Here is a 21,865-nt window from a genome sequence, read left to right as displayed (position 1 = left end):
CTTGTCTTGTTCTGTTCTTTGAGCTTCCTACACTCCTTGTACTCGTGGCCCTGGTACGGGTTATTCCGTTTCTTGCACCAGGTGCATTCCTTACCGTTTGGTATGGGGGTATTTCTGGTGTGAAGTACCCTGTTGTTGCCGGTGAGAGGGTTTTCCTCTTGTAGGTTTTGTAGCCTTTGGCGTACATCTTCGTATGTAACATCCTGTTTAGTCTGGATGTTATCGACGACGTTGCTCATCGACTTCGGCAGTGAGGCAAGTAGGAATGCTGCCATTGCTTCGTTGGATTTGGTGAGGGGCAGCAGGGCCTGAGCGAGTTTGTGGTCGCCGCTCTGACACCTGGTCTTGAGAGTGTTCCAGTTCGTGTTGAAGGTTTCGAGATGCTCGGTTAGGTTACCATTGTCTTGCATCTTCGTGTCTAGAACACGGCTGAGTAGGGTGATCGTCGTGTTTGGTGATACGCGATCGTAGAGGTCTTTAAACGCCTTCCATGCGTGGTATGCATTTTCGGCGGAGACGACTGTTGGTTGTATGTCTTCGGCTACAGCTCCGATGAGAAGGCTGTGCATTTGTTTTCGGGCCTTTTTGATTTCGGCCTTGGTGAGGTCTGTGTCATCTTCTGTGGGGGTTTCGATGCTCAATGCTTCCCACCAGTCTGCTGCATCGAATGTAATCCTACAGGCAGACGCCCAAGTTTGGTAGTTGGATTGTCGCTTTATTTTTGTGAGTCCATCAAACTTGATGCGAATGTTACTGGTGCTCGTGTTGTCTGAGGACTTAACCTCCACGGCATTGTATGATTCACCAGCGTCAGACATGATGTTGTATGAAGTGTAATTGAGTTAACCGAATGTGGCGAGTGTTGTGCGGATTTTATTTGGCAAAACCCGGGCTCATAACCTGAAGATTGTAGTGTGGGAGAAAATGACTTGAGTGTGGTTTGAACACGTGACCTTGAGGGAGGATATGTTTGTAGTGCGAAGAAGATACTATTGCGCCGCTAAAGTTCCAGCGACAATGTGGGCGTTTGAGCGCTCTATATATACAGATATTCTAATACCACGTGATCCCCTGATTACATAATCCCTGACACTAAGCCTTGTCTGAATCCTTGTTCCTTCTATGAGTCATCCCTTATACATGAGTAATTCCATACATAACCGATGTCGCAATGCCCTATTTCTACAGTCCAAGAAGTATTTTTGGAATTGGACCTCCTGTAATGTCTGAAGCATTGCCAGAATCCTTCCTGTCATACTAGGGTGTGTTTTCTGGGCGTCGGTTGTGGGGCTATCGCACCTCAAAGGTTGACTACCAAGGTAGAGTAATTTAGATTTCGGGTTACCCTTCCTATCTGGCATTCTTGTTCTTCTGCTCTGATTATTGAATGTCATGGATGATTGAGATGATTCTGGTGAAGGCAGTTTTGTTGTTGTTTACATGGTCGTAGGTTTGATTTTATCTCACTTAGTGAGCTGAACACTCCGAGTCTATCAGGATACCATTATCCGCAAGAAAACTAACTGACAAAATGGAAGGTCGTGACAAGGGGTAAAGAAACTGTACCATAGTAAAATAAGTTTTATCAGCCTAAGAGTTGGAAAAGTTATATCTTCACCGTTGGTTTGGTGAGGAGGAGAAGACTTTGCCTGGAGAAGAAAGGAAGGAAAACTATATGAAGCGAGGATGAAGCCTTCCGATTATACCCAAAGAGATCCTACGATGACAAATCCAATATGACTCATACCCTTGTACTCAATAGAAATCCATGGAAACCCATAGAATCCTCCTGACTAATTCAACTCCTTGTAACCCATTATTCCAACCAATCAATCCATGAAAGATTCTATCCTTCATGTCATAGCGTTCAAGAACAGTAAGGATTGTGTTCACGTTCTCACCATTATGTCTTCCCTATATTTGTTCAAAGCCGATCAATACCTCCCATAACTCCCAGTCGTGATTGATTATAATACGCCACAACCCCCAAACAGGAGAGTTTATTTGTTGATGTACAGAGGTATTTCCTCTTTAATTTAAATGATTACCTCGTCATAAGAGGTGCGTAGAAGTCGGAAAGCTTGGGCGGCGTGGCATTACGAGGTCCGGTTTAAGCGTTAGGTATGTTATTAGATATCCAACCAACGTGATGCTACCTATTCTAAATGTGATTTCTCAAACTCGGACATCTTCTGTGCCTCGTGTATTGTATATATGATGTCCATAACTCCTCTAAATACGCCCAAAACGTCTGACTCATAATCAAGTCTAGGACTCTATTATTGATATCAGCTTTCGGATCTAGGCTGTACTGCTGGAGGGCTTACTTATTGGGGTAAACAGAATCTAATGCCTTCGCTTGTGTTCCCCATCTCGTGATAACAGAGAGGGTTAATGCTGATTTGTTGCCGTATGAAGAAAGCTGTTTCTCTCAGAGTAATGCCAATTGCTTTGGGGAAGCTCGGAATGTAGTTGTAATCGAAGTAAGCTGTGTATGCACAATTTTGTAATAGGGTATATTGAGTATGTCACCAATGAGAATTTGTAAACTGTGTGAATTGCAAGGCACAAATAGAGAACGAGCTTCTAAAAGAAAAGGATCTTGAGCTAAAATTCGCCAAACTGCTAACATTGTCGCACAAGTATCGGTCGCGAAACTCTTGATCTGCTCCCAATTCTTCCCTTGCAGTAGTTCCTCCAATTTCAGTATAATCCAATCCGCAATCGTTTGTGCTGTAAAAACTACACTTCCAATATCTTCGGAGCAATAATGAAAGATACCCCGATCAGTATTGATAGAAATGTTAATAATTCTATCCTTAGAAATATTCTCACTCTCATCTATTGTGATATTAAGAAACTAATTTTCCCATATCCTTTCATACACTTCAAGCTTGATCCAATTGTAAGCAGAATCCAAGAGATTGATTCGTAATGCCTGTTCTGGTGGTGGCTTATAGGCAGGTGAGATAAAGCGTAGGTAATCAAGAAAATAGGGAGAATTGAACAAATTGAACGGAAGATTATTCATATAGATGCTCAAGGCTAATGTTTCGTCCACAGTTCTCTTTTCGGTAGTATTTAACTCCTGGATAGCCGATACCATCTCTAGAATTTTTTGTTTTCCATCTTTCCGGCCTGCTGCCTCGGTGATGGCATTCGAACGGGACAGACTGTCCATTTTGTCGAGGTAAATTTTGCAGCCAGTAAGGTGTGCTCTTTGTCGTGTCGTGCTTCTAGCAAACGCTTCACTACATGCTCTACATCTCGTAATTTCACACTATTATCATAAGTAAGAACTCGGCTTAAAATGTTGCATCGCAAAATGTCACTTACCTTTCGCCCTTCTTTTGGCTGAACTAATTCAAAGCCTCCGTGAACCTCACTATCCTTGTCTCGTCCCATAGATTTCCAGTGTGCTAACAGTGTCATTACTAAGTAAGGAATGTGAAAAATCTAAGAAGACGATATCAAAATTAATCTCCTATGGCAGGTTACCTATTGCAAACGGTATAGAGCAAACAAAAATTGGCCTGTGCGCATATGTATGGTATCATTGGTACCTGACAATACGGGTATAATATGGTATTTTTTGTAAAATACGTATTTTACCGAACCCTACCGCCAACCTTCGCTTCCACTATTATTGCCAAGCGCAATCTAGGGCGAGCTTTAGTGTAGAACATTCTCTTTGTGCAAGTAGATATATTTGTTACTCTCGCATAAACGAAAATCTAACTGGTGGGTATCGATGTTGAAAAGGGAGTTCACAGGGGGAGATTTGATGCTACCGATTTTTGGGGGCTACCTTTCCACTCTTCTTATTGATGGGGTCAACACCCTGTTTCGCGGTCTCAGGTGATGAGTGATTGGCATGGCTGCAGCTGGCGCACTCACCAAATTCTCCCGTGGCTCCCACTTGGGCCAGAGGAATCGCGACCCATGTTCACTGTCCTCTATTAATGGCACCTCACGGTTTTTGTTGACAACAACATGAAACAGAAACACCCTACGATTCTTCTCTGCGCCGCACCATCGTCTTCTGCGTTCTCTGGCAAATCGAATTTTGTATCCTACTCTTGATCTGCTAGATTCACGACGACCCCAATTCTGTGCTATGGCCTACAGCTATCCGGTCTTCAACTTCCGGCCGGAATATATACACTGCGTATGGCTTCTGGTGGTGGGTGGCGGGCTTGAAGGATATCATCCTGGCTTGTTACTGTGAAATTAAAAGTTGTAGTATTTTGTCCAATGGCGCTAGTGTTTCACGGACTATCACGGGGCACGTGGGAATGCTTTTCGTTAGAGCAAAATAGAATAGTACGAGATTGCTGAGTGCGTGTAGTGGTTGTGACTTTTTCGTTTGGCGTTCCGAGATTGGGTCTTGTGCGAAACTCTCGGGAAGAACATGCGACGATAGCCTGAGCTGTAGGTGGGGGGAGGCCTAGGGAGGAAAAGTACAGTTTGTGATGGAGTAACGACGCCGCTGTCGATGGCTGTTGGATAGTGTTGGGCACGAGCCGAGCTGGCTCGAATACCCCAAGCTCTCCTTCTTACGAGCGCAAGCCAGCTCGAACTAGTATTAGAAAGACTCGAGCTTGGGCTCGAGCTTTCTGGACTATCAGTAATGGTAAAGTTGGAAAATATAACGAAGATAAACCCTTTGAGTTTGTCCTTAAAAGTGAAACTTATCTCGAGATAACCATTTTTAGCACTTTAATTGCATCTCGAGCCTAAGCTCGAGCCATACTCAAAGGCCTTCGTTTGCACAATCCGAGCCAGCTCGAGCTCTAAGTCAGGCTCGTCTCGAACAGGCTCGTGCCCAACACTACTGTTGGACTGGGGCTATAGCGCTACGCTGCGGGGCGTTGGGTATGCTGTGGCTGTAGGGTACGACGTGGTAGGTTGGCTACAATGCCGTGGGTGTCTAACGCCTTTGTGCCTTGGGAGAGTGGCGGCAGGTATGAGGCCGTGTTTTGTTGGAGGACATGACCCCATGGATCTTGGCTGGAGTGAAATTTTGTGCTATCAACGGTTTCTTTGTACTAATATATTTTACTAATAAACTGAGTGAGTTACGCCGAGGAGAGGAGCAGCGGTGGTGTGTTGGGAAATTCAGTGTGGATCACCCACTGATGGGCATTGGCAAGAGTGATCTCCCGTGATGAGCTGTGCGAGTGGTCGTATTTGATGGGTTGTATGAGACTTAGAAAAGATGACGAGAATTTCGTGCTAAATTGGGGTCAGAGTGTTGAGGATTGCAGGTGGCTGGGTGTTCGCGGCGTGTCGTGATATTCTTTGCCGTATCAGTCGGTGGTCTTGGCACGAGTGATATTCTGTGCTGCTCCGGTGGTGTTCCCCGGGGTGCCGGAAGTTGATGCAAGCTCTGAGGTAGCAACTCGGAAAGGCACTCAGAATTTCAATTCTTAGCGAAAGACAATGCTTGAACAGCAAGGATATTTTAGTCATACGCATGATAGCTATATAGAATATGAGTCTCTAGAATAGAGTCTGCATTGTTTGAAGTCATTGATGTGTGAGGTTTTAGCCTACAAAAGGACAACTTATGACAAGCGACGGCACTAAAAGAAGAAGCTCCATATTCTGTTAGCTAGTTTAGTTCCCGGGGGATATGGACGTGGTGCAGGAGCAATGCCGTGATTCAGCAACGCCGTGGTCCTGGAGCTACGCCTCTGTGCTGGAGCTACGCCGTAGTTGGAGTGATTGTATATAGTCCCAAAACCGAGTGATCGCTCACGACCCTATGGATATCTATAGTCCAGCGCCTTATCTATAGTCCTAACAAGATTAGGGACTAGACGGGCCACGACCGTATAGCCCGTCCAGTCCGGAGGAACTGTCAAGGCATCTATAGATATCTATAATCCGGACCCGACCATTGCGATCAATAATCATCATGGTATTCGTTATGAAGAAGGATTTGTGGGGGCCGTTCTATGTATTCCGATCCTCACCCGGGTCTAATACTATGCAGCAATGGTGGCCCTGGTTCGAGCCTGTCAGTTGTTATCAATAATGCAGAGGCAAAGCGCCATTATCACAGACCGACTCAAACGATATCAAGTTCCGGGTTTCCGACTCTTGTTAACCACACAAAAAGTGGTAGAAGAATGGATGTGCATTAAATATTCCAGTTTAAAGTATGGATTGAGATATTAATACCTTTCTCCTTTCGGTGTTTTTTCTTTCATATTTATATTTTTATTTCTACAGCAGATTACCACTTATACTTTTGTCATCTAGCCTGAATTGCAATATCTCGCATTTGCGAGGGGCTAACCCTTAATAAATTTGACGCTCTCGATCTTTTGATAGGGCTAATCTCGGGCCTACCAACTTGCAGTTTTTTTTTTTTTTTTTTTTTTTTTAAATCATGTAGTTTTAATTGATTCTAGGTACAAAACTCTGCATGCAGTCTTAGAATATGGCATAAAAATACCTCTCCCCGACTTAGAAACTAAATTCCACAACCCCAGATGAACAAAGGAAAACAATGAAAAGAAGCAAAGCACAAACAAACTGACAATCTAACTGGCTGACTGCAAGGAAAAACCGACGCTTTGGCGGCCCATGTCCGACATAAGAAATATTCCTGCTGGTTTCAAATAACCTGTTGCCCCTTGAGGGTCTTTTGTGGGTGCGGAGTACCCTGATTTGGGTTGGGTTTTGCAGTGGCTAGGTGGTGGAGGGGGGGGAGCTGAGGGCACTTGATGTCTCAGATCCGGATAGGAGGGGGGAGATGTGTTCCTTTCTGGGGAAGTTCGTTTTGGTGGCGGTGATGAAGGCTCCTAGAGCTAGTGTGTTGGTGCGGTCACTCCAGATCTCCTCGAGGGTTTTTATTCCTGGGAGGAGTTGGGCGCGTTGGGTTGCTTTCGCTCGGCAGAGGAGGATGGCGTGTTCGGTGGTTTCAGGGGCTTCGCCGCATCTGTCGCACTTTTCGGAGAGATGGAGGTTGAGCCAAGATTTGTGGCCTCTGAGGTAGCTTTTTTGGGCTCTCATTTGGTGGATTCGAGTAGCCGTGAATTTGTGTAGGTCCATGAAGGGTTCAGGGCTTGTGGTGAGGGGGAAGGAGTAGTAGGGGGGTGTTGGAAAGTCTTGTGCCCAGTTATTCAGCATCTGATCTTTGGCTTGTTTTGGGAGGAGTTTGTGGTCGGTTCCGCCTGCGATTGGGTAGCGGAGGAGGGAGCAGAGATGTTCGATGGGGAGGTAGGCCACTCCCTTTGTTGCCGTGGAGTTCCACTTTTTGGGTGGATTGGGGCGGCCGCGGAGGAGGGTTGTGTGGGAGGGGACCCTGTCGGGGGTCAGCGTGGGGAAGGAGGGGTGGCAGCGCCCTGTCACCGGGTTGTTGAGGGGGTGGGCGAGTAGGACGCGGATGGCGAACTTTGTTTTCAGGTAGTGGATGTAGTTGATGAGTGGGGGGCAGTGTGCCTCGGCCCAGAGGACGCGTTGGTTGGTTGCCCTGAAACAGCCGGTGGCCCATCTGAGGACTGAGTTCCAGAATTTATTCATTGCTTTGATGGAGCTGGTGGGTGTTAAGACGGATGCGCCATATGTGAGCATTGGGCGAATGGCAAATAGGGCGATTTTCCTACAGTTGGATGAGGAGAGGCCTTTGCCGGGGGAGGAGAATCTCTGGAGGATCCCGAAGCTGACTTGGGCGGAGGCTAGGCAGCGGATGAAGTGGGTGTTTGGGTTGAAGTTTGGGGATAGCCAGAATCCGACCCATCTGACTTGATGGCCTGGGTGGAAGATCTGGTTATCGAGGGTGATGGGAAGAGTGCAGGTTGGCGCCTTATCTTTAGGGGTTCGCCAGTGCATGAGTTCGGTTTTGGGGATTGAGAAGGTGGTGTTCTGGGCGGCCGTGATGGCTGTGATCGCCTTGAAATGTTCCTCAAGTATGTGAATGTTTTGTTGGTAGCTGGGGGAGCCCACGGTTACTGCGAAGTCATCGACGTAGGATAGGGTAAGTCCTGGGGAGGGGTCGTGTAGGTGGAGGATGTTCATGTATATGACGAAGAGGAGGGGCGATATGGGGGAGCCTTGGGGGACGCCGACCTGGACCGGGGTTGGGATTCTTGGGGAGCCCTTGAAGAGGAGGGTGATATGTCTGTCGGAGAGAAATGACAAGACCCAGTTGATGATGTATGGGGGGGTAGCTTTGGCCGCGAGGGTGGATGCGAGGGTGTGTTTGACGACGTTATCGAAGCCACCCTTGATATCGAGGAATAGGGTGGAGACTTTTAGCTTGGCGTGTTGCATGGCTTTGGTCTCATGGAGGAGGGTAGTGACCGCATCTGCCGTGGACAGGCCGGCTACTGATCCGCATTGGTGGGGGTGGATGAGGCCTACCGCTTTGGCGATAGACGCGAGGCGGAGGGTAACGATCTTCTCGAGTATTTTGGAGAAGGTTTGGAGGAGGACGATCTACCAACTTGCAGTTATATGCTCCTATTATATCGTGTAATGTCCGGGGGAATTATAGTAGAACTTGTGGGCTGGTTGTGAAAACAAAGTAAGCTGTCATGAGCAAAACCTATCGTAATCCCACAACTGGAGTACCCCCTCTCTATCAAGCTAAAGTACCAACCTGTGTTTAGACTATCTCTCCCCAAGCGGATCGGGCATTAGAGATACCTCACCGCAGCCAGCCGCCATGCGTACCGGGTACCTAGCATCGCCGCACTTTGACGGCCAAATGAATTATAGAACCGCATTAGTAGAAAACATAAATGCGGTCTCCAGTTACTACATTCACAGCATGGCTATCGGAAGACACCAATTTCGAATTATATATAATTCCTGATCTCTAGTTGCCTGCTGTCCTTGCGGTCATTCGCAGCCGTGTACAGTCCCGCATCGCCCGCCCTCCCCCCCCCCCCCCCCCGGTCCCGCGCCTCCTGGTCCCGCCCCGCCTAGTCCCGCCCCGCCTAGTCCCGCCCCGCTCCTGGTACACTGCCGCCACCTCCCGCCATCCCCGGCCGACCATCTCCAACCCTAGATGTTTAAGGACTTAACAGACGACTAGTCCCAGTCTGTCCTATCCTTGTCCTCGGTCTCGGCACAGGGCGCGCCAGGCGGAGTACCCGGGACGGTTGGGGGCGCATTCGGCCCTGACTCTACCCCAAATCTGCGCGATAAGAGTAGCGCAATCTCCGAATAACCCCTACTTTGAGCCCAGGTGAGCGGTGTATGGTTGTCGTTATCAAGCTCACTAAACATAACAAGATCCTGCCGCCCCAGCAATAGTCTCACGGCTTGAACATTCTCCCCGACCACAGCTCGCCCCAACGGTGTCCGCTTACTCCATTCTCCCACGCTCCCATTGACCAACAGATCCTCTCTTTTTAGGAGTAGCCGCAAGACCCCGAGCTGATTCTCCTGGATGGCATAGGTGAGCGCGGGCTCGCCATACCTGCTGGTATCATTGACACGAAGGTCCTTCCTCTCCAAAAGCATCTCTACGACCTCGATTGAGCCCTTGATCGTGGCGTTCATGAGTGGAGAACCGTCCAACCAGTCTCCTTCGTTTATGTCCACATTTTCATTTTCCATCAACATTCTCGCCACGTGGTAATTGTTTTCCATGGCGGCATAGTTTAATGGTGTGGTTCCGGATGAGCTTTTACTATTTGGGTTGTCCCCGCGCTGTAGCAGATATTTTGCGATCGGTAAGAGCTCGTAAGAACACATCGCCCACAATGGAGTGACGAAGTCGTCAGAACCGAAACCCTCAAGGGCTGTCGACCTTTCGACCTGCGCGGCTATCCGTATCCAATAATTGTAGACTGGCAAAGATTCAAAGAAATCTATCCAGAGCGGCCGTAGTTTTTCGAAACCGGCAGGACCGGATAACCGGGCATGAGCTGGCCAGTGCTGGCTGGAATACCAAAGTAGTTCCTTAACCTTTCCTTCCTCTCCACCCTCTGTAGAGTGCTGCACATGTGCCGTAAGGCAAACCTCGGCAATCAGCGTCTGAGACGTCTCCACATCTGCAAACCGAGGGTGCCGCTGGAGATACTCCTTTACTGAAAAGTGAGCGAATTGGAAATTATCAAGCACATCGTCATGCACCACGAGGCTTTGGCAAGCACCCAAGATGTAGCCGACTTCCCACCACAAGAGATTTTCGTCCAGCTCACTGGAACCGGGTCGTATTGCGAGCGCCTGTATTACAGTCTGTGTGGAGCACACTGATTGCGCGTAAACGAGCCATCGGAGAACAAAGTTGGCTACCCTTTCAGATCGAGGTCCTTTCTCGGCGATTCTTTTAAGAATTTGGTCGTATGTTGCGTTGAGGTCTTTTGGCAATTCCTTCAAAGCCTGCCGTATATCACCGGGAGTGTTCTCTTCGCACAAGGCCAATAACTGTAAATGAACCCACATAAACCTGAACCAGGTCAGTTCAAGCCTTACGGATTAAGTACTTTCACAGATACGGGGCACTAACATGCCGTTACTCTTTTCGCAAAGAGTATCGATGATCTCTTGTTTTAGATCTGCAGGGACTACGCCATTCAAGATCAACTGCACCGTGTCCCCGCGAGTGGGGTCGCATCGCTTTTCCATCTGCGTCTCAACGTATTTTATGATGTCTTCTGTGTTGTCCTTTGCCGTGAGGTAGTGCTTGTGGGCAGTAGAGAACATCCTTTCTATATCGTTATCGTAACGGCCCGTCAAGATAATCTTCACCTTGGAGTCAGCCTTGCTCATCTCGTTTATTGCGGAAAATAGTTCTGCTCTAGTCTTCCGATCGCATTCATCTATTCCATCCATAATGATTGTCACATCACTGTACATTCCCGCCAATTTAACAATAAGCTCTGTACTTTCAGATACCCTGAGTTTCCCGGATGAAAATCCATCCTCCTCACGTATGCTGTACATTTCTGCTACCAGGTTTGGTATATGATCGGTGGTTGGTCCCTTGAGGCAAAGCTGTTTTACAATAGCCCTGAGGATCGATTCTCGATCACTCCTCGCTGGCTCTTTGTAGTCGCAGTAGAAGTAAGCCATTATGTGTTCGTTGCTGCTTCTTGTTATGGCCTGGAACTCATCGATAATGAATGATCTATACGTTGAGCCAGCCTTGCTTCAAACAAATGTGAGAGTCGTCTTACGCCAAAAGTGTTTTTCCTGAACCGGCTATTAAAGGGGACAGATGTGTCAGCTCCGTGCGATAATGAACATGCGGTGACAAATACTTCGACTTACCATCCCCTCTCATCCAAAGTATTGATGACTGATTCGAGTTTCTCCACTCTAAGAAACTCTTGTTCTTGAGGAGCCATTGGCCAGTATCCTCTTGACGACGCTGACTGTTGAATGTGTGGTGATCTCTGAAGGGGACATCGGACAGCCATTGTAATATCTCAAGTCGTTTTCTACCTGTACTCTATGAGATAGAACACCAATAGGCAGAAAGGTATATCTTATGACTGACCTTGAACTTCATCGTAAAGCTTCTCCACCCAGTGCTTAAGCTCAATATCACCGAGAGGTTTCTCAATGGCCAACAGCGCCTGCCTAATTTGCACCAGCTTTTGCGAAATATCTGTGATTATCCTTAGGGTCAGTCTGTGAGGTTAGGCCTAAAAAGGTGAAAGACACGTACCATCATGCCACTTTGCTTCCCCTAAATGATATTATTAAAATGATCATTTGAACGTTTACGTAAATTCTTGGATGGGGGTTTCTTACATTCTGTACGAACGACATCCACCTTACTTTTTACCTCTGCTAACGCCTTCCGCATTTTATCGGTCAAGGGCATGAGTTCCGAAGAGAAGCTTTCTATTACACGATCTAAATCCAAAACCAGTCAGAACTGAGTGGAGGTTGACGCGGTTGAACACTTACCGGTTGTGTCCCTTGATAGATAGCTCTTGCCATAGACCAAGAAGTCCAGGATTGAGATATAGAACTTGACAAGTGACTTCCTTAACTCGGCTCCCAAATCAAGCCTTGGCCTTAGGTACAATCTTTCAAAGATATGACATTCGCATATGCTGCAGACAATGAGTTCGATACCTTCCGTTACTGTCTGCATATCCTTCGTGTATGCTGACCCGATCTTGATTTACAGTGAGCGCGGCTCGACGATGTAAAAGTGATACTTTGGGCATAACTACCTGTAGAAGAAACCGAAAGCCTGCCCAGACTAATGCCACTACATCAGGATTGTGCTGGATAGCCACATCCCCGATCTGCGCGTATCTTTCCAGCTGAAAGACCACTTTCTCAACGAAGAAGATTTTTTCGCCTTTATCATTGATCCGAAACCATCGTCTGTTGTTAATATCTGTGTTGTATTTGTCTATCTCTGTTATCAACCCATCGATAAAATCCTTGTGCCCTTGAGTTTCAGCTTCCTTTTTAGTAAACCCAACCTTAGTTTCAGGAACACCGAGGATCGCTTCCTCCCATGGGCTCAAGCTGCAAGCACCGGCATGTTAGCAAGTAGCTAGTGACATTGCATTTGCAAAACGTCAACAGGTGTACCCGTACCCGTTGTATGGCTCCTCAGAACTTGTAGAAGTTGCTGTCGGATCACTCGTACCTACCCTACCTGGGCCTCAGGAAAAAACCAAGAAACGCAATGCCCGGCCAAAGGTTTCACTCATACCTATTTTGTAGTACCCCGGTATGAACGGGAGACGAAGGTGATTGTTCCCCTTTACTATTTTCCGAGCTTGTTTTACCAGCGTTTGGGCTGCTTCTTAGTGACATAAACCTGGAAGATGGAATTAAATTAACTAGATACCCTTTATCTAAATATTTCTGAATCTCGCGGCCGACGACCGGGATATATAATGCCCTTGAAGCGCCTATCAATCTCGCACCAGTAGAGGCAGCCGCACTCCCGGCCTTGGGCGATGCAGGCCTTGAAATGGTTTTTCCTTTGAGCTTTCCGAGCATATGTTCTGTGCTTGATGCTATTCCGGTTTGGAGTGCTAAGCACAGGATCAATGTTTTTGGCACGAGTGTAATGTACTTGAGGGATAGGCGTAGGAACACTTCCCCGCTCTATGCACTGAGCCGACTGGTCGCTCAGTGAACCAGTTATAAATAGTCTAGGATACATGTATTCGCCAAGAATACAAATGCGCGGGTTGTAGGATGCGGTACTACGTAGTACAAACCGGATCTCCAGTGTCAATCAAGCGTAGGGACATGTCTTTTGGACGCTTCGACGGTACTCTGGATTCTCATAGCTATTTTCACTGCACTAGCTATATGGGTCATAAATGCTAGCGTAGTGGAGTGTTCGTCACGTTAATTCCACTCACTTCCATTAAAACGGGTTAGCAGGAATGGATGGGATATACGGCCCTTACGTGTTTGTGATTAAGTACATAGAATGTTCACGCGCGCACCGTGAACGTTTTGAGGAAGGTTTATAATTTATGTAGTTCTCGAGCAATGTCACACCGCGCCATGTCTCCTCGACGTTGCCATTGTTCAATCCTACCGGTGTCACCCCCAAGAAGGCCCTCTCTTAGTAAAGGGTCTAGAACAAGTATAGAAGGTAGCAAGACCGCGAGAGATGTCAATGATCATTCCTATCAGCACATAATCCAGTGATATCCCTATTATACGATTCAAATAGGTTTTGTCGACTCTTACTATAGCTATGGTATGTACCGAGATATAGGACTAGTTATAGTTCTGATAGGTAAACGGGTTCAAAACCTCATCCGGATTCTGACTGATTAAAGCAGCGAGTTGAAGGTTTCCTGTCCCAACTTGTTGCGAGCATTTGTGGTTGCTGTTGAACAACTTGGCGAAGTTGTTGAAACTGTTGAAACATTGCCGGGTGCGGAATAGTCCTGACCCTGGGATGCCCGTGAGATAAAACCATCACCACCCTCCCTCGTCAGGATATTGTGGGGTGTTTCATTTCCCCACTTGGCATAAAATAAAAAAACTATCACTACCTAGCAACTAGGAATTAGTTTCCATCCTTACATCAAATATCACTCGCTTCACAGTAAAACTGATATTTTCCGTTCGTTAATTGATTGATTGGTAATTTTCTAATTGTATGCACTTCCGTTAGTTGGGGTATCTAGGAGGTTTCTCATAGAACCTCCTATCTTATCTCAACATTTGTGAGCATACATATATATATGTACAGATTACGAAGTTCTAGACAAATGACACTAGCACAAGACGTCTATAATAAGACTTAGGTTTGGGCCCCTGTATATATATATATATATAACTAGACCGCAGCAGGCGGCCGCAAACTTATATGTAGTGGGCGAATAGAATCCTTCAGCGTCGTCATCTAGTCCGAGTACCTCCCAAGAGCGACTAGGTGAGAAAGTGTGTTTGCCTTTAGTTCTTTAGGACATGTAGTGGCGCGCCCAGTCCAGGATCCAGTTCTAGAGGAATAACACAATCGGTCGGGTCCAGTCTGATCGTGTAAGCATTGTATTATAGGAGTAATTCTACAGTCATATCAGTTCTTCCTTCTCAATGAGCTGGGTCACGAACTTCTTAATATTAACATCTATCAAGGTTGATATAAGACTATACCCGCAATTTATTCTACCTGCCAGTGTTTGCCCTTTCGATGTCAGTTCCCTTCCCAGTATTCCCGAGTCCGAGAACAGTACTTTGTCTATGCATATATATGTGCTTCTATATGTAGTATGCAGACCATATATCCTAACCAATAGAAATGCTTCATGATCATTATTTCTTGCGAAAGGCGGTGGAGGCAGATGGGAGGTTCTGGGGCAGTGTGTGATATTGCCATAGCTTTGAGACTGCACGGAATTAATGAATTAAACCAAAAAAAAAAAAAAAAAAAAAAAAAAAAAGGCTTCATGATCATGATGACAATGAAGAAGCTTATACTATTTAGATATATAAACTTGTAGTTCCCGAACAAACGGAAAGCTATAAGTACATATATCTACTGTATCGGTAAAGATACGCCATGTGTCTAAGATGCTGCGGTTCGACTCTGGCCTTTGATAGGTTTAAATTTATAAATATATAGGGGGCCTTCCGGTGCTTCCGTATACATACACGCATTGAAGCCTTCCGATCATAGGAAGAGGGTTGGCCGATTACATAGGTACTGTATCATAAACTTATTTCTTTGGAGCTAAGCCGTAGTAGTCCAGCTGTCTATCAGATGCTACGCTTAACTGGGCAGAAGGATAAACAGCTGGCGCAACTCGATGCAGTTTTCTACGTGAAGCGAGTGACATTTTGTGATCCTACCCTCGGCTCCTACTCGGGTGACTGTGATACTCCGCCAATCGCTTTATTAAACTGGCCGAATGTTCTGTATCAGCGCCTGGAATCGACTGCAGTACTGTACATCACCTGCAATACCTCTGACACGCCCACAGCTATAGCTCACCCGGGAAAACTGGTAGCGATTACATTCCGTTGGACCTCAAGGCATCCATTTGGTCAGGTGTGCGACGTTTGATCAATGAGGCCGGTGGCCAGATCATAGGTCTCATGACACGTTGGCGCATGCCTAATCTATTGATCAAGCCGCGGGCCCACGTTACCACAATCGCTCAGACTTCTGTGTTCTGTTCTGAGTTCCAGGGAAAGTACATACTGTTGATAGTATTATTGGGTGCCAAAAATAACCGATCACTGGCACCCTCGTGAGACTCATATATAGCAACCAAAGCTGTCCTGCGAAGAAACCTCACATCGAGACCTTCGAGGTTAGAAGGGTAAGTCCATCCTTTTCAAGCATCTAATTCTGTTTACGGGACAAAATTCCTCAATTGCTCTCCTGGCTCATGTTGAGTTATTCTGATCTGAAGGACCTCGACGTTGTGTGAGTGATCGGTTATTTTCTGGCGCCCGACAATACTAGCGAAACATTCCAATATTGTGATTCCTATTGACACATGAATTACTAGTAAAGGGTGAACAGCTTTGGCAGTTGACAGCTGCCATCCGCTTTTCCCGTTTATGTATCGTTAGGGACCTGTTCTGACCAAAGGCCAAGATGTGAGCCAGAGCTTGCAATCGAACGTGAAACCATATTGAGATGGACCTTTTCACTTGATGACGGAGGCTTGGATGGATTGGGCTTTTATCCCGAAGATTTCACGCTACGACGTGATGGGGAATGTTCATGGAAAGTTCATCGCTAGTACTTAGGCGGCGTAATTGCGGAATGGTAGCGGGGTAGCGGCGGTGATAGCTCATAGCCAAGTGCCTACTCCAGACTTTCTGGCAGCGATCTAGCTTAAGGAGCGGGCGTAACACGTATTCCCGGACTTGATAGATAAATCGTTTGTACAATAGAATAAAAGAAGAACCACCTCCTTCTTCATATACATCTGTACCCGTTCCACGGCAAATAATTGCAACAATAGTCGAGCCACCGTACTGTGAGTCGTTGAGATTCTTGAGATTCATCAGTCGGATAGTGCGCCTGGTAGCAAGGCTAGATATGCTCCCGGTATATAAAATTGGAAGGTTATACCACGTATGCTGAATTACACGACTTAAATGGAGAAGTAGTGGATATTTAATATAACGTCAGTTCAAGCCTGCACTACTTCTCCGCTACCTTCGCCCAAGCCAGATCTCACCGCACCGTCGACTCATTATATCCTAATGTCGAACCGAATATAATAGGTAGGTTTATCCAGAACTTAGGCTTATAATAGCCTTATCAGTACGGTAGACTCTCACTAGTCTATAAGGATATTTGATTATTTGGTAAGAGAGATAATGGGATCTGTTAGTAAAGCCACAAAGATTTCCTTTTTTGGGGGTGGTCAGCATTTGTTGCTAGACGAAGGGATAAGGATACATATTTTTATCCCGACCATATCCTTATAGCGAGAGTCTACTATATTTCATCCTCCCAGGCCCTCTAGCTCTTATGATATTTCGGATATGCTTCTTATCTACCAACAATCTTCCCCTTCATTGCTAGCTGGTGTAACATGTGAGTTGAAGCCCTTATCACCTTGAAAAGTCCATCAGCTACGGCTACCCCAATGCTGGAATACAGTCGATACAGTGATCTCCGTCCGATATAAGGTCCTGTATGCAGCTGATTTTCCCCACCACAGAACGCCAGACCAGCAATTCCTCAGCCAATTTTTAGCAAAAATCAAGAATGGTCCGAATCCCCTCTATATCAACGCATCCTGCTTATATTCATTGACGTGTGGCATACATCACTCACAGGGGAATGTCAGCCGGGGACTTGGATGACAGTCCGTATGGTGCACTTGACTTTTGGTGCAAGCCAAACTCTGGCGTCACACACTACAAGTGGCTCCCTCCATGACCCATGTCTTCTCTAGAACTCACCTATAGGCTTTCGAGGGAACCTGCAGTATAGTACCTACCTGATATTGCTTGGTTCCTACCTCGCGCCCAGCGTGGGTTACCTTAACGTGAACCAAAGGAAGAGCTCGACAGGATTGGTTAGACAAGCGAGGGATAGGGTTTTTATTACCGATAAAGTCAAAAATCACTACCACTGGGCGTTTCGTCGTGCCGTGAGGCTTTCGATACGAGTTTCATACCAACGTTTGGTTGGTAGGTTTCTAAAGTGTCTAACTATAAATAGACCAACGTCACAACATTTTATTTAATCCAGGCCAATTTGGAATATCGATGCAGAATGTCGCCATTGTCAAGGAAGACACTTTTGGGACGAAGGAACCTAATGTGTTAATCAAGTAGTGATCTGGACCTTTAACATCAGCTTCCAAAGTTGAATATTTCACAACGCAGATCTTTCTGGGTCTACCGCGAACGTTTCGGTTCGTTGTTTGATTGGAGCTTTGAGAAATGTCTGTATATAGTTCCTCTATACTGACTCTGCGGATGTTTTACTCTTTCTTAAGTACCAATGGAATCTTTCGACCGATGCATCATGCATATTGATTTCACCAGAGAAGGTTATACCCTACAGTCTAGGTGGTGCACGCTGCAGGGTTATATGCTACACGAGCTTTTAATATATACGTAAACCGATCGATCTCGATAAGATCTCTATGGTAGAGCCTCGTATTCGTGTGCTTGGTACCCCTGGACTACTACTGAAATCACGTGGTTCAAAAATCCAATGCGCAACTGAATTACATGTATCTTTCAGAAGTGATCAATGGTCACTATTAGGTAAAGTCTATACTAGCCATATATATGCACGTAAATATGATAGCTTGAGCGATAAATACATGTACACGAGATGTATTAGGGTACTCTCGATCTCTCGTAGAATTAAACTTACACAAATTTACCATTTTCTAGGCCTAGACCTAGCTTGGCCGGTGACCTATCTCGAAATATAGGTATTAAATCCGTAAGTCTTGCTCCAGTATACAACGTCACCATAGCAATGTCGCCCAGCCACCGATCCCATAGGTCCCTCGATACCGAAAGGCGAAAAAAAATTGCATGTTACTAGTACTACACTAGAAGGCCCAGGGATATCAGAGTGATTTAATGAATGTATCCATGCAATCCATGTAAAATGGTATGGCGCACGTGGCTCCTAAAGTAGAAGATTATCAAAACATAGCAGAAATACGGGGACTAAAACACTCTACTACAAATAATAAAAATCAATTCCTGATTTCTAGCTAGTCATGGGCCGGGTCGTGATTATTTGTGCAGTACGCCAGCTAAAGATGTTGTGACACGAAGACAGTACTACAAGAATAGTAACGATTGACATCACAGCTTGATATTGCTCGACGGGATCGAGACTCTCAAGCCTACCATATCTATAGATCGAACGGCCATTTCTGACCATTCATGATAGAACTGGACTGGCTGTAAGTTGGCAATTTGGTAGTATTTAAACTTGTCTTCGCCCCTCTTATCTGGCTTCTTACGCTTGCTCTTCATTCTTCTCATTATTCACTCAACACTTCTGGATCCTCAAAATGACGAAAATTACTAATCCTCTTTCCATCCTTTTCCTCTGCCTTCTATCACTCTCCTCTTTCTCGATCTCTGCAGCTCAGACAGACACCGCACGTAATCGTACTTTTACTCTCACTGCGTATAATCCCGACTACCCTTTCCTTAACAATATTCCGGTCACTATTGGCGCTGCATCGGGTCAAACAACCGTTGGAGTAAGCTTTCCCAATAACTACGGCTTACATGCTTTTATCTGGAATGGGAAACTTTACCGCCCCTGTGATACGTCTCCTACCGGCGTCTGCATAGGCTATTGGAGTAAGAACTATGGCGGTATTTCCGTTGGTTGGACACTTCTGTTCGATGATGACGAAACCTATAACCCTAATGACCCTTGCTGTTCGGTCGATGGGACATGGGGCGTGAGCACAATCGATGGCCGAGACTATCTCACAAATTACGACACTACTCTGTTCGAAATGTGCGACGTCGACCCCAATGGGAGTGGGACAATGGGATATTGGGTCAGTTCCCTAGACGGTATTCCTTGCTGTTAAGCTGCTAATCCGAGATCATAGATTGGGTACGCTGTAACGTCTGAAAGGTGGAAATGTTTCCCACGCACGACACTTGCGATTACGTGGGATTATTGAAGAGTGGTTGGTTATGCGCGGGATGTCAGCAACTTTCTACATTTACATCTTTCCTTCTATGTTGAAACTTCCATTTTTATTCCATGTGATTGGCACTTTTATTTTCCTATTTCTGCTACGGGTATGTAGCCACTGGAGGAAGAATACACAAGCTATGATCAAATATCCTGATGGGAACGTTAAAATCCTTGAATTGTGACTTGAAGAAATGATTGATAATACACACGTGCGTGCCAATTGGTCCCGCAGGCCGCAAATGAAAGCTGAATTCATAGATCATACCTACATCGATTTAGCTGATGATAGACCTTTCCCAAGACCCTCTCACCTTTTATTTAGATCCTCTGATCGGTGGGCCACATGAACTCCCCGATGCCCTTTAACTGGTATATGTGATTTCTTTCAGTTGTTATAATTATGACGCGATCAACTCCATTATAGGAGCGCCAGCGGTCTTTGAGCAAGCCCTCAAGCATGACTCCGCCGAATTCACAGATCCATGCCATCAGAACATCCTAATGGTAATGATGTAACAAACGCAGCCAGTTACTAACGATCAATCCTGCATTCTTTTTTCTTTGGCCCAGGGTTTTCTACTATATATAACACAACTGGTTGAGTGAATCAGAACTGGAATAAGATTCGAATCGTATTACTGAACGGAACGGATATAAATAGGAAGGGCATGCTGTGTATGTAGACCATGCTCAAAGTAGATTGCAGATCAAGGGTACCCTACCACTACCGTCACGAACAGGGCGGTACGAAGACACATAAACATATATATGACATCGCCAAATCATAAATAATCACTCGATGCTTCTGAAATTGACAGCTTTAGCCGTTTTTTTTCTTTTTTTCTTTTGTTGTTGACGTTATGATGTTATGCTTATTAACTCCTCCATCATTTTGTATAAGTAAACATGGATCGGAAGCTAACTCAATTTAGGCTTGAATAACTGAATGCCAACTGTATCCCACCCGCTAACCCCGAACCTTCCGTTCTTCTCTAGCTGCAAACCTGACTCTAATATGGTTGATATGAGCGCTGCTTGCCAGGACAGATATATAGCCAAACAGCGAGATGTGCCTTTTCAGCGTAATAACGCCAGCTGCAAAGACTGTTGGTTTAGCTTTTTACTCCTATTTGGGTATTTATTTTCGTGTACCTTTAAATAGTTCCTGAGTCCTGATTCGTTTCCAGATTCTTTCCCTGACGTGTAAATGATCTTGTGGATAATGATAGCCTCAATTATCAAGAAGGAACAAGAAACGTCAAGAAACTCGTCCAACGAGTCTAACGATTCATTTCTCAGACACCTTTCCACAGGTAAATTGGATTCATTTCTTCGGTACATGGGCTACGACCCGTATGGTCACTTTCCAAGCCCACATAAACGTTACGTGGTAAAAACGATGCATTACACAATTCGTTACCCAGCATTACTAGAGCTAGAGAAGTACAGACCTTAATAATCCTCGCACAAGCCTCACAAGCCATCACTCGAGCTTGGCATTCCCGGCCCCTATCCCATAATCCGGTGCTTAGATGCTGTCTATTTGACAGAATATTATAAAAGAGGAAGGGTGGCAGCCGAACATGTGTGTGATCCAGGCACAAGCCACAGCTGAAATACGCCGCCCGGATCAATAGGCAGCTGTAGCGGACTATGGGATAGCCACATAGCTACACGCGCACAACAAACCCCCACTTCCACAAAATGACCCCCGTCCACAGCACCTACCCGGCCACCCCCCATCTGTGTAGAGGTGAAACGTAGTTCGAACAACCACTCTACAACTCCTCAAACACATCCCGCAGAGCTGCTGACACCCTGGACCGATTCGCGTGGTGCCCTGTTGAGAGGACCCTTAATTGGATTGATATATGTATCTCTCCTCGATGTTGATGAGGTTACGCAGTAAGCCACCCCGATATTCCGAGCTAAAGGACTTTGGTGACGGTGTATATGTCTGCATGTATCTTATCTTGAAGCCTACGATACTTGTCTGCCATCTATCCGTGGGCCACCCACTACACGAGTTGCAGACTAGCTAGTCGATAATGCCAGTTAACACGCTGGGATTCTTTCTCAAAACTGCCCACCATAACCGAATGTACGACAGCCACTTCCGGAGGCGCGGTATTTTGCTGAAAATACCGCAGGACGCACCCCAAATCGATCCCGTTCATCGTGTATGCAGTGGAACATCTGCAGTGCTACGCGGGTACATACACACACAGGCCTGAGGGTGAGACATAAATTTTGATGTCTGGTCTAGCTCTTGGCAATTCTTCAGCAGTGATG

At 46.0% G+C, this 21,865-nt stretch overlaps 2 protein-coding genes across 2 annotated transcripts; one reads left to right on the top strand and one right to left on the bottom strand.

Moving 5' to 3' along the window:
• Window positions 1-9,045: 9,045 nt before the first annotated feature.
• Window positions 9,046-12,939, bottom strand: LAJ45_08108 (uncharacterized protein; the record flags this gene model as incomplete). The annotated part of the gene is made up of 11 exons (XM_046117661.1): window positions 9,046-10,411; window positions 10,472-11,092; window positions 11,142-11,166; window positions 11,236-11,409; window positions 11,465-11,575; window positions 11,636-11,656; window positions 11,722-11,826; window positions 11,881-12,094; window positions 12,153-12,456; window positions 12,529-12,585; window positions 12,647-12,939. 11 exons carry the CDS (start codon window positions 12,937-12,939, stop codon window positions 9,046-9,048), a joined length of 3,291 nt encoding a protein of 1,096 aa, XP_045969310.1.
• Window positions 12,940-18,923: 5,984 nt separating this feature from the next.
• LAJ45_08107 (uncharacterized protein) lies at window positions 18,924-19,556 on the top strand (the record flags this gene model as incomplete). The annotated part of the gene is made up of 2 exons (XM_046117660.1): window positions 18,924-19,427; window positions 19,482-19,556. 2 exons carry the CDS (start codon window positions 18,924-18,926, stop codon window positions 19,554-19,556), a joined length of 579 nt encoding a protein of 192 aa, XP_045969309.1.
• Window positions 19,557-21,865: the final 2,309 nt, after the last annotated feature.

The sequence above is a fragment of the Morchella importuna genome, assembly GCF_003444635.1.
Source record: "Morchella importuna strain M04M26 chromosome Unknown Morimp01GS027, whole genome shotgun sequence".
Taxonomy (NCBI): domain Eukaryota; kingdom Fungi; phylum Ascomycota; class Pezizomycetes; order Pezizales; family Morchellaceae; genus Morchella; species Morchella importuna.
This window is presented reverse-complemented; position numbering and strand designations above follow the sequence as displayed.